The following is a 13807-nucleotide window of genomic DNA, read 5'->3' as shown; positions in this document are numbered from 1 at the left end:
CTCATTCGTACAATTTAGTACAATTTTCTCATCCCTCAATTACAGTTGGGTTTAGGGGCGGGGTTTAGTGCCACGCCTCCTTTTAAAAATCAACTGAACTCACACTAATAGACCCTGCACATGACGTCACGTGGTTTCCGGTTTCACTCCACGCAGTGTATCATCACTTCCGCCTACACAGAAATCCCCAAAGAGAACTCACCCAGTCAGCTGTATATTTACTACAGATACGGTTAGACTGTGACTACGGCTGCTTTCTGTTGTCTGCATTCAAGGTGAGACATCTGACATCTAAAAAAAACTTACGGATCATCCAGATTTCTGCTTGAACCAAGAAAATGGGATTTTAAACAGAGCCTATTGCTTTGTGCTGCTGTCTTTACTGCAGATGAAGTTAGTATGGACTTGTCAGTATTTGTCAAATAAAGATTACACATGTTTACACGGATGCTACACATTTTTTATGTCAGAATAATTTTTATTATTGTTTTTTGTGTCCTGAAGAATAAGTAATAAATAAAACTGTGGGTGTTTTTCTGTGGTTGTATACAGTGGACAGCTGATTCACAAACACATTCATATTATTCACATTCTACTGCTCAGTTCTCCACCATTTTTTTTTCCTGTATAGGTATTTTATTCATGAACATAAAACATATGTCTATTTATTATTCATATTAAATGAAATAGAATAACAATGTTGTATGTGACTCTTAATAATCAAACAAAATCATTATAAAAAATTACAATTGCAAAAATAACACCAAGAAGACTGCATTATAATTCAGTAATATTAGATTATGAATTTATTTGTGTCATTATTAATTAAAAGGTAGTACTAATATCAAATTAATCCACCAAAAAGGTGGCGGTAGGACATAATTTATTCATTCAAAAGGACAAACTGAACAAAACATTAATAGATCAGAAAATAATAAATTATAAAACTGGTTGCATTTATAGACATACTTTCCAGGTACTATAATAAGATTTAGTAAAGAAGTATACTCATGCTGGAACATTTACATAAAACAAGTAATATAAATTTGTATTCAGAGCAGCATTAATGTAAATAAATCCATTCTTGAGGAAAAAATCTTAATTAATAAGTGAAAAGGTTGCAAACATATGCTTTCCTTGATAAACAATAGCTTATTCCTATTCTTAATAACTTAAAGAATCCTTTTCAAACTCAGAAAGCAGTTCAGTAATGAAAGAGAAACATTAGGACACATGCCTAATACCAATAACAGTCTTAAATCAGATCGTGCAATGTTAATATTTTTATCTGTAAATTTACCAGAGAAGTCTTCCATTCATTTAAAGGTAAACCGAAACTAAAAATACACTGCGTTGCCGAGAGGGGGACGTGAAGTGACGTCATCGTGAAAAGGGTCTATTAGCCACTAAACTGACAAAACGTGAAATAGTTACGTTACCTTGTGAGATCAGGCTGGATATGTACACTACCTGATATCAGTCACTCAGTAGCCTATTGATAATGTTAAAGAGCTTAAATATGTATTCATTAGATTAAAAGCCTTTACCATTTCATTGGGAATGCAGTGGCTGGTATTTAAATGTTTTCTGTAATGTCACGTCACGTTTAGTACAGATAGAAAAATCATTTGTCGCTGGAATCTTATGTCGCGTGTTGTTAAGACACACACACAAAAAACTCATATATACATATATAAGTATCTCATCTGATAATTAGCATGAGCAAGCTGCAATGTTTTCAAAGTTTTTTAAAAGATTTTTACTATTTTTTAATAACAAAATCAAAGCTCTAATATTTAACATTTGTAATATGTATACTACAAATTATATTTGATGTTTCTCCAATAAATAAAATAAATAAAATAATTGAAAAAATAATAAAATTAAATAAAATAAAAAATAATGGCTGAGAGTGGAATTTGGTTTGGAACAAATATACATGTAATCTGACATTTATCATGAGCAAGCAGCATTGTTTTCAGTATAATAATTCAGTGAAATAATGCACCTATTCATAGTTAATAAAAAAAGGCTGGTAAAATGTTCTCAGGTCACCTGCCAATGTCAGATGAGCAAAATGGTCATTTTAGCCATTGCTACAATTAATCCATGCATTTTTGTGTATTACATTCAATTATATAACCACAATATTAATATGACACTGTCCTAACCCTAAGACCATTAAAAAGGATCATAAGGAAACACATGAAAGCTGCTGAATCAATAATCTTTTCTTATGGTTTGTTAGAATAGGACAATATTTGGTTGAGATACATCTTTTAGAAAATCTGGAATCTGAAAAATCAAAATATTGAGAAATTACCTTTGAAACTTTGAAAATTACTTCGAAAGCTGTGCAAATTAAGTTCTTAGCAATGCACATGACTAATTAAAAATAAAGTTTGGATAAATTTACAGGTGGACATTTGCAAAATGTCTTCACGGTACATGATCTTTAACTTTGTCAACTTCGGTTGTAGTAAGGCGCTACATAAATAAAATGTTGGTTGGTTGATGATCTTCACCTAATATTCTAATGATTTTTGGTATAAAAGAAAAATCCATAATTATGACTACAATATATTTTTAGGTATTGCTCATTATATATCAGTTCAACATAAGGTTCCAGGGTCACATATCCACTTGACAAACCTGATATATATATATACCTCTCTTTTCACCCTGATGATCCCTCGGTTCCAGCTCGCATTTCAGCCTGCCTGTCAGACATTTCACACTGGATGAAAGATCATCATCTCCAGCTTAACCTCGCGAAAACGGAAATGCTTGAAGTTTCTGCCAACCCGACTCTACATCATAACTTTTCAATCCAGATGGATGGAGCAACCATTACTGCATCCAAAGTGGTAAAAAGCCTTGGAGTAACGATTGATGACCAACTAAACTTCTCTGACCACATTTCTAGAACTGCTCGATCTTGGAGATTCGCACTCTATAACATCAGAAAGGTCCGACCCTTCCTATCTGAACATACAGCTCAACTCATTGTTCAAGCTCTTGTCCTCTCCAAACTGGACTATTGCAACTCTCTACTAGCGGGGCTTCCAGCTAACTCTATCAAACCTCTTCAGCTGCTTCAGAACGCTGCAGCACGAGTGGTCTTTGATTAACCCAAAAGAGCACATGTCACTCCGCTACTCACCCGTTTGCTCTGGCTGCCAGTTGCTGCTCGCATCAAATTCAAAGCTCTGATGTTTGCTTACAAAGCGACCTCTGGCTTTGCTCCTTCGTATCTGCTCTCACTTCTGCAGATATATGTGCCCTCCAGAAACTTGCGTTCTGTGAATGAACGTCGCCTCGTTGTTCCATCCCGAAGAGGGAAGAAATCACTTTCCCGAACTCTCACATTCAATCTGCCCAGTTGGTGGAATGAACTCCCTAACTACATCAGAACAGCAGAGTCACTTGCTGTCTTCAAGAAACGACTAAAAACTCAACTATTTAGTCTCCACTTTCCTTCCTAATCTTAACTGCCTCTCTGGCTATACCACTAACTGTACTCTCTCTCTCTCTTTCTCAAAAAAAAATAAATAAATTTACAAATGCTTAGCTTCTTAGACTTTACACACCTGAAACTTGTCTATAGCACTTGTTCACTGCTGCTCTTATAGTTGTGTAAATTGCTTCCTTGTCCTCATTTGTAAGTCGCTTTGGATAAAAGCGTCTGCTAAATGACTAAATGTAAATGTAAATGTAAATATATAACTAATAAATGAACTATATCAATAAAAATACCTTTAATCACAGAAATAGTGGAAATATTTAAAGTCAAAACATCTGATAACTGCTATAAACTAAGCACGACCTCTTGTTGTGTGCTACTACAAACATTATCATCCACTACCATTCATCTCTTCACTTTCTGCTTCTACTTCAGTGCTGTAAGTTAAGGAGATGTGTGTGATATGTGCACAGAAAGCAGCACACTATCATTTTTATCTTTGCTACAAAAACCCAAACCACAATCTAAAACCATGATCTCTTAGAATGAAGTTTATTTTCGGATCTTTGAAAGGTTTTTTTAGAGATGAAGGTTCAAAAATCGAAGAACAAGTTTAAAAGCACCTTTTTTCTCGTTCAGATGAGAGCCACAAGCAGAGCCAGCCGAAACATCGATCCGTTTCCATAATGCACTTCATTCATGAACATCTTTAAGAGGTCTTGTTATCAAAGACACAAAATCATCTTGTGTTTGTCAAAGAGACGCTCTTGCAGCCTAATGGACTCTAATGTGGTTATTCATTAATGATCTATTATAATATCAGTAATCGTTTTTCCCGTTCATCATCAGCCTAATCCATCTAATTTCTGGTATTTAGCCACTAATGTGTCTCTTCTGTTTATTAGCATACAGCTGCACACTTCTTAAAGAGACAGTTCACTCAAAAATTATAAGTCTGTCATTCATTAATGCTTCATTCACAGCAGCAGTGACTTGTAGCTGCCTGTCGCTCTGGGTGGCGATCTGCTGCAAACGCAGGTCTGTGCAGGTATGCAGCATCGAGAATACAACCGGTCTCTGCAGGAGCTGAGAAAGAATCACACGAGCTCTACTGGTGCTCAAGAAAGTCGCTGTTCATTTGCATAAAGTTAAAGGATTTTCAAATTTTTTTGCATTGAAATGAACAGTTGCACCCAACTGCACCCAACCCAGTCTGAGCTGGGATCAAACCGGCTAGTCTTTGCAAGGTAGTCGATTGTTCTACCAAGAAGGCTAAAGACTTCTATCGACTGTCGCTAGAGCACCTTTAGAGGTCAGAGGAGTGAGGTTTACCAGCACAGCACTTTGCTAGCTGGCCTCCATTCCACTCACCCCCCTAAACCTCACTCTAATTAAGGACGAGCTCCCACGTGTAACCCACCAATCCTACTGCACCCAACCCTGTCTGAGCGGGATTGAACCAGCGATTCTTTGCATGGTAGTTGGTTGCTCTACCAAGGAGGTTAAAGACCATAGCGTCTATTGACTGTCGCTAGAGCGCCTTTTGAGATCATAGGAGTGAGGTTTACCAGCCTAGCACTTCGCTAGCTGGCCTCCATTACACTCACACCCCTAAACCTCACTCCCATCCAAGATGAGCCCTCACATGTAACCCACCAATCCTACTGCACCCAACCCAGTCTAAGCTGGGATTGAACCAGCGATTCTTTGAATGGTAGTCGGTTGTTCTACCAAGACGGCTAAAGACCATAACTTCTATCGACTGTCGCTAGAGCACCTTTTGAGTGTCAGAGAAGAGAGGTGGGAGTCGATTGCTCTAACAAGAAGGTAAAGTCTACTAGAGCTTTTACTAGAGCATGTTTTGAGGCCAGATTGCTTTGCTTTGGTTTAATATTTTTTAAAATGGAGCAAAAAATTACATAACATTCATGTGGACCCCCAAAAATAAAATGTACAGTTAATCTCCCTTGTAAGCTGATTAACTTAAAGTAACCATAACCTCCATCTCAAAAATGAACTTGTGTCCAAAACTTGGTATTTTCCACATTATTTTCATGCTCACATTCAGAATAAAAGGTCATCTATAGCTGAATAGTATTAAATATTGAACTACTCCTGATAATGAATACAGAATACAGACCCCTTCACTTTTTGGGTTCTTGAAACTTCATTTACATTGTGGGTGGTTTTATAAACAGCATCCAGCATTTGGATTTAAATGTTAAATTTGAAGTATACTTTTTGAGTTCAGCATCATGATAAGGACCTCAAGAGTGACCTTATACTTGACTGTGGTGCACAAAAGTATTTTTCATGCTAAGTTTTTTTTTCGTAAGAAATATAAAATAGACGATTTTAGCAATATTGCCAGCACTGCATGTTTTGGATGTCTCCTTTGCCTGTTACACCCATTACATGTCTTTCAGTCTCTGCTAATGAGCTGATCTGAATCTGTTTGTTTGGTAAAGGAGACATATATTTTGATTAATGTTGATTTATAATTTTCCTCTGAAATGCATGAAAGTAGCTGTTTAACTGGGAGAGGTGTATCTTAAGTGAATAAAGCACATCGTCCTCTTACATATTGAAAACTAATCATTATTGTCATCTCCACAGACACCCGCGTGTATTTTACCATCCTTAAATGGTATATTTTGCTAAAAGTTATGTGTATTTGAATGTCTGAAACCTAAAATAAATGTTATTTGTTTGAAAAACTAACAATTATAGTAGTTAAATGCGCTCTGAACGTTTTAATCACACCGGTGTGATCGTGCATGTAAAAGGGTTCAACTAGTTTTTTCAGACATCGAGAGAAAAGAACTGACGCTACCATGTAAAATTATTATGTTTTTATAATCTTAAAGTGGAAGTGTTACATTATTTTGTATATTGTTTTACACTTTAATGAAAAGATATTAAAAAAACTCAATTAATGTAACCATTTAAAAAAAAGGGCACGTTTTTAGAGCTACAGACCACACGATTTTCCAAGATGGTGGTGCCCTAGCTCTAAAAGCTATAGTAAAACATGGCCTTTTCCAAAATGTTTACATTAATTAAGTTTGTTTAATATATTTTCAATAAAGCCGAAATCAATTTACAAAATAATGTAAACTTGACTGACTGCTTCACTTCCACTATTGTATGTGAATTATAAACATTCACTATGGCATAATCTCGTTACTCAACGACATTTTACACTTAACTTTCAGTCCTCTCCTTACACAATGGCTTCAAAAGAAGTCAAACAGACCACTTTCAAGGAGCTTAACTTCCTCCAAAACGCAAAAACACAACATTATAAAGGTTTGGAGTGACACAAGGGTGTGTAAATGAAGGCGAGAAATGTCATTTTTGATTAAACTGTTCCTTTAAGACTGGATTAGACATGAGGACTCGCATCGACCCGACCCAGATATCAACCCTGTAACACCACGAGAGGAAAAACAGCAAAGATTAAGAATTCATAGAGCGTTGAACAGGCTTATTGCCTCACAGGAGCAGGCCGGTGTTATTGCAAAGCCCTGAGGACTTAAAAGTTTCCATCAAAACAAATGGATAAAGCATACAAAGCTCCGTAACGTGTGTTTTTTTCTACTCTAGAAAGAGAATAACCAATAAAACGATGCCTACAGCAAGACAACTGAAACACATATATGTATATGGTCTTTGCTGGTATAGTATTTGAGCTGCCCAGAATGCCCAATGCGAAATTATTATTTGGATTACATTTCAGGCAGAGACACTTTTTGAAGTGCGGGGGTTAATCAATATTCCCGTATTGATTCAGAAACCTGCTAGAGTCCTTAAAGCAAATCACACGGCCTCATGTGCCCCGAGTCTGTCATCTATTGACGAGTGAGAAGAAATGATGAGAGATCATCTCTCCTGATTACGCCGCCCATTTCTCTGAGGGTCATAGAGCACGTCTGGGTTATTGCAAAGCTAAACAGTGTAGAAAACATCCCCTTTAGCTGAGTGAAATGTGGCCGGATCCTTCTTTCGAGAGCCTCTTGTGAGTCAAAGCAATCAAAACCCCAGAGCAAATGAGAATTCATTGAAGGGTGCATATAAACAAAGCATTATAGTGTTTACCGTTGACAGTAAGCATGACCTCCTTCTCTCCGACTCCCACCCGTGGCACCACAGCCCGACAGACGTATTTCCCAGCATCCTCCTGTCTCACCGCCTTCAGTGTCAAGGTGTTCTCATTGCTTAGCACCTGCGAGGTAACAGATGTTCAGGAAAGAGAAAAAAACACACCTCAGTCTGAGCAAACTTTGTAGACATCGTTAAAAAGTTCCCTCATCCTTGTCCTTTTTTCGAAGTGAATATATGAAGCAGAACTGCATCTATAATTAACCGTCAGCGTAGTCACAAAATACAGCTTGGTTCTCGGGTTTAGACTTCTTCTTGGCATCAGATGTAAGATCCTAACAGATGACGACCCAAACAAACACAGTGTGCTCTACTGAGGGTCCATCAGCCCTTGAAACTCAACTGTCACAGCTGTTATCATCATCAAAAGCAGTTCTGTCAGATAATGTATCACGTCCAGATGGAGAATTTATTAAAGTCAAAGTCAAGATTGACTTTAAGATTCTTAAATTTGAGGTAGAACTGAATCTTAATTTCATTTATGAAACGTTTATTAACATAACTAAAAAGAAAACTAATTGATTAGTAGAAAATTTGCTATTTATTTGTATTGAAACAAAGCCGAAACATAAAATAAAAGAACATTTTGCAAATAAATGTACTGAAGTTCAATATAAAGACTCATGCACACCAAAAATGTTTTGTTCGCACTTATCGCTAACATGTTCAAGACGTTTCTTTTTGGTATTCATACCCAAGTGGTTTACCTGCAAAATCACTCCCTGATGTTAGATGGCACTTGATGAAAAACAGAAATACAAGGTGGTGCTGTACAACTCTATGCTTCTGACACTCGCTTGCTGAACAGAAAAAAGTCACCCTCGTTCTTTTTCCTCATTTATCAAATAAGCTTTTCCACTTCTGTTTAACCTCATCCACAACACAAACACCTGCTCAAATGTTTGTCGTAAATAATGCTCAAAAATTGTTATAAATGGTTGTGATTGTGAAAAAATGAAGCTAAAGAATCCTATTACAGTTTTTCTCAGTGGCTTTGGTGCATTTCATACAACACTGTTTACGTTTGCACAACAGTTAATGCATTTCTCAAAACAGTAAGTCATTTGTGCACATCATAATAGCAGTTTCTCATTCCTTCCAACAAATTGCGAATGCTTTTGGACATGCATCAAATGATTTCATGATTTCAACTCTCTGCTGTTTTATAACATTATCATTTGCTTATGTCATGTCAGTCAAAATCAACAAAACTTGTGAAGATTTTGACAACTACTTCAACATTTTTGTATGTATCGACTCAAGTAATGAAATGAGGACTATTAGATTTATATGGAATGACTATTCAGCATTCACAAGTTTAGTTGATTTTGACTGACATGACATAAGCAAATGATAATGTTATAAAACAGCAGAGAGTTGTATGAAATCAATTGATGCATGTCCAAAAGCATTCGCAATTTGGTGGAAGGAATGAGAAACTGCTATTATGATGTGCACAAATGACTTACTGTTTTGAGAAATGCATTAACTGTTGTGCAAACGTAAATAGTGTTGTGAGAAATGCACCAAAGCCACTGAGAAAAACTGTAAAGTGGTGCATTTGAAAAAAAATCTGAGAACATTTTTTTAAAATGACAATTTTATATCTGACATTTCACGTACTGGTGTGCACACTCACATTAGTACTTTTTGTTTAGTCACGAAGCATTTAACATGGCCGGTAAACTCAATCGTATTGTGTGCACGGGTCTTTAAGCATTAAAAATGCTATGTGAAAAATAAAGATTAAACCAAAATAGTGATATCGGAAAAAAATTTATAAACTGAGAAATTTACTGCATAAATGATAGATAGAAGGATAAAAGAAATAGACAGATAGACAAAAAGATAGACATAGAACATGGAATAAACATAGACAGACAGACAGACAGACAGACAGACAGACAGACAGACAGACAGACAGACAGACAGACAGACAGATAGACAGATAGATAGATAGATAGATAGATAGATAGATAGATAGATAGATAGATAGATAGATAGATAGATAGATATAGAATGACAGACAGACAGACAGACAGACAGACAGACAGACAGACAGACAGACAGACAGACAGACAGACAGACAGACAGACAGACAGATAGATAGATAGATAGATAGATAGATAGATAGATAGATAGATAGATAGATAGATAGATAGATATAGAATGACAGACAGACAGACAGACAGACAGACAGACAGACAGACAGACAGACAGACAGACAGACAGACAGACAGACAGATAGATAGATAGATAGATAGATAGATAGATAGATAGATAGATAGATAGATAGATAGATAGATAGATAGATAGATAGATAGACGGATGGACGGATGGACGGATGGACAGACGGAGATAGATAGATAGATAGACAGACAGACAGACAGACAGACAGACAGACAGACAGTTAGACAGTCAGACAGACTGATGGATGGATAGATAGATAGATAGATAGATAGATAGATAGATAGATAGATAGATAGATAGATAGATAGATAGATAGATAGATAGATAGATAGATAGATAGATAGATAGATAGATAGATAGATAGATAGATAGATAGATAGATAGATAGATAGATAGATAGATAGATAGATAGATAGATAGATAGATAGATAGATAGATAGATAGATAGATAGATAGATAGATAGATAGATAGATAGATAGATAGATAGATAGATAGATAGATAGATAGATAGATAGATAGATAGATAGATAGATAGATAGATAGATAGATAGATAGATAGATAGATAGATAGATAGATAGATAGATAGATAGATAGATAGATAGATAGATAGATAGATAGATAGATAGATAGATAGATAGATAGATAGATAGATAGATAGATAGATAGATAGATAGATAGATAGATAGATAGATAGATGAAAGTACATACGACTCCATGGCCCCTCTTCATCCAGACGATGGTGAGTGAAGGATTTCCAATCCAAGCGCAGCTGAACACAGCATCAGATCCACGGTCCACCTGCAGACTCTGGGGCTCAGCAGCCAGACGCGGGCCGACTACAACATCAAAACATACACACATTCAATCACATTGCTTACATCCTAGAAATGGAAGCAAATGAAAAAGCAGCCCAGTTCACACAGTAGTTTTATAATGTAGCTGTCTGTGAATGTAAATATCTCTCTCCTGAAAGAGATTCTGAACTGCAAAAGAAGAATTCCGTCAGTAAGTCCAATTATATCAACTGCACAAACCTAAATATGTCTGCACAAATAATGCTAGACTTCAGCGGCTGCAAATTAACAGCTTCTACTTTGACCCTCGCTGTGTTTAAAGTGCTGAGGATGAGTTGAAAGATCTGGTAAAAGATGTTTGGTTTGCAACGCACGTATTTAGCAGTAGACCAATCACAAAAGACTGGGTCTAACCAATCAGAGAAGAGTATGCACTGTAAAAACAAAAGTAATCACAGCAATAAAGTTGTCTCGATCATGCACCCTGAGCCCCCCTCTTTGCCCTGGACATTCCACACAGAATGTCTACGTTTTTAATATGGTGTATCTTGTGGCTCTCTATTAATGTTTGGTGTCATTTTAAATGTCTCTGTATGATTGGTAAAATGGTCCTAATTTCACTGTAATGTTTTACAATCTCCCCTATATCAGTTCATTTGGGTTTTGACTTTGATAAGATCTTTGCCAGATGCTCCACTCCAGGGAAAACGGTCTTCACATCAACTTAAGACCAGGCAAGGGTCTCTGTGAAGCTTTTAGTAGCTTTCTAGTAGATTGTTTAGGCTGATGTTTCCGCAGCCTACGACTAGGATTGCTCATATGCTCAGGGTAATGGATGGAGCATAGGCACAGCATTAGAGACCTGTTGATTTCTAACAACTACTGACTTAGTATATAATCAAGTGGCTAAATCAAACTTTATGTTTGAGCCAAGCGGCAACCTGCAACTGCAATTCATCAAAATTCCGCTAGTCCTGGCTCCATAATAGAGCAAATTGCAATTGAGCCCACTGTTAGAATGGCCAACTTTACAGCAGAAAAAAAAGGTGTTTACAGCCTGGTGCAAAGAACGATTTTGGTTCATATAGCTATTATTACCCTCCATGACAACTGTGAGGGGGGTGAATTTTTTTTATAACTCATCCATTTCCTTGGTTATATTAAGTTTGCATAATTAAGGGCGTGGCCACTTGAGTGACAGCTAGGTCTCGCTGGTCGCTGTCACTTCACCTCAGCTGAATCGGGCAGATTAGCCACTGACCTCGGCATATTCATCGTATTTTTGTTTTGTTTTATGTGGCTTTACACAGTCAGTTGCCTTTTGGACTTATTTCTTACAATTATCAGATGATATGGGATGCTGTGTGCATTTAATTGTGCTCACAAACCGCTCACGTGGCCTCCGTTTCCCATGTGAGTAAAGTTATATACTTGTATACCATCTCTATAAATGTATTTGTTTTATTTAAGATCATTTATCATTAATATTTTTCTTTAGACCCGTAAAGCGCACCAGAATGTGACAGATTGATTAGCTGTAGCTCTAGAACAGTGATCTGAAGCGTTATTATACAGTGTTATGCTGGAGTTCATCAATAGTCTTGCATTTACTAACACACACTATATCTGAAGTGTTTGGAAGTAAATTGCATATTCCTCCTGTAGAAAAACGTCACAAGAACAATGTTTAGTGGCTCAATATATTACTACAGTGTTTTTGAAAGTCTAAACACTTCATTGATATAGTGTACAGCTAAGCACATGTGGTCAGAACACAAACGAGTTGCAGGTAATAAAGTATCAAGCGTTTCTCCCAAAGTAAAGTCTGTCTGCCAGGTCTAAGCAAAGTGCCAGCAGGTGTCTGTAGCTTCGCTCACTCTCCGCCTCTTTGCCCTTGTTTGGTATCCCACCGTGGGTGCGATGACGCACGAACAAAATGGCGACAGTTGGCTGCGCCTACTTGTAGCTTCTTTTGCAGTGTTCAGAAACCTATGGGTGACGTCACTGATACTACGTCCATATGTTTTACAGTCTTTGGTTTGAGCAAGCATGGGGTGGCATAATATTACTGTCATCGTCCCACCACTAGTATAATATAGTCTAATCAAAGCAATCTGGATTTTTTTTTCTAGAATTGTAGATTTCTTTTCTAAAAATGTCTAGTTTCCATAACTGATGACAGATTTTTAATAGATATTTCCAAGCAACAAGTTATTAAATCATCTGCAGCAAGGATATTCAAAGTCTTAAAGCAATACTTTGCAATCCACAAGTAAACATCCACTATTATAAAGATGTTTTTTAGAGTCTAAATAAATCAAACACCACTAAATCTACCATGCTACTTTGGAATTGTATGTCTACTTTACAAATACTATCAAAGGTATTTAAAAATATGATTCATATTTCTCAAAGTGAAGTTTCATAAACCAATTTCGAGAGGAGCACGTGATATGATTGAGCACGTCTGGCCACTCATCTGTAATCAGTAATAATCCAATCAGAGCGATCCTAGTTTACTATAAATGGATCATTTTCTCCCTAATGTTTTACCTTCGTTTGGAAGAATCCCCCCTTCCACCCCTTCTCCTTCTTTTCCTACTATTTCTAAAAAGGGGAGCTCTCGAGACCTACCTGATCTTGGATCTCCTGATATGCTTATCGACTGGGCGGGAGCCCTGGGCTGAAATATCTCCGAGCTCAGGGTTCTCTCCCGGGACAGCATGCCAAACCTGCTTTAAGCGCCAAGCATATCTAAGTGGGAACTCTTGAAATATAGGGGACGCCCTTGCACGGCCACCTATAGAAACTTGATGTCTACTTGTGGTCAAGTCTGGTACTGCAGACAAACAAAATCTTACCGAGCACTCATTTTTGGAGATATCAACTTCATATTTGTAATATAATATGTTCAGATGTTTAGCTTCTTGCTTTTTAAATACAGAATTTATGTAATATATGAAAAAACATATTTATTGTTTTATTATTTTCATAAACAAAGGCGCGTAACTTTAGTTTTATTTACTTTATGGACTTTTCTAGATGCTATGTGACATCTGTTTTCTTTAAAATGAGACCAAGCTTAAATCTATGCACCAAGGCATTGAGAATTGACATTTGTTCAAGATAAACATGTCGTATTTGTGTCTATGTTCAAAAAGTGTAGGGCGACAGTTAAGGAGTTGTTAAAGGAAATT

The 13807-nt window shown here is 36.7% G+C and overlaps 1 protein-coding gene across 1 annotated transcript in view; it reads right to left on the bottom strand.

The window, feature by feature from the left end:
* Positions 1-13807, bottom strand: part of kirrel3a (kirre like nephrin family adhesion molecule 3a) — a 366127-nt gene that overhangs the window by 47208 nt on the left and 305112 nt on the right. Inside the window, exons 8-9 of the mRNA XM_056467134.1 lie at positions 10525-10652; positions 7562-7688 (exon numbers count right to left, since the gene is read on the bottom strand). Coding sequence (XP_056323109.1) covers positions 7562-7688; positions 10525-10652 — 255 coding nt within the window. The remainder of the gene's footprint in view (positions 1-7561; positions 7689-10524; positions 10653-13807) is intronic.

Source organism: Danio aesculapii, chromosome 10, assembly GCF_903798145.1.
Source record: "Danio aesculapii chromosome 10, fDanAes4.1, whole genome shotgun sequence".
Classification (NCBI taxonomy): Eukaryota; Metazoa; Chordata; class Actinopteri; order Cypriniformes; family Danionidae; genus Danio; species Danio aesculapii.
The sequence above is the reverse complement of the archived record's forward strand: the minus strand, read 5'-3'. Positions and strand labels throughout refer to the sequence as shown.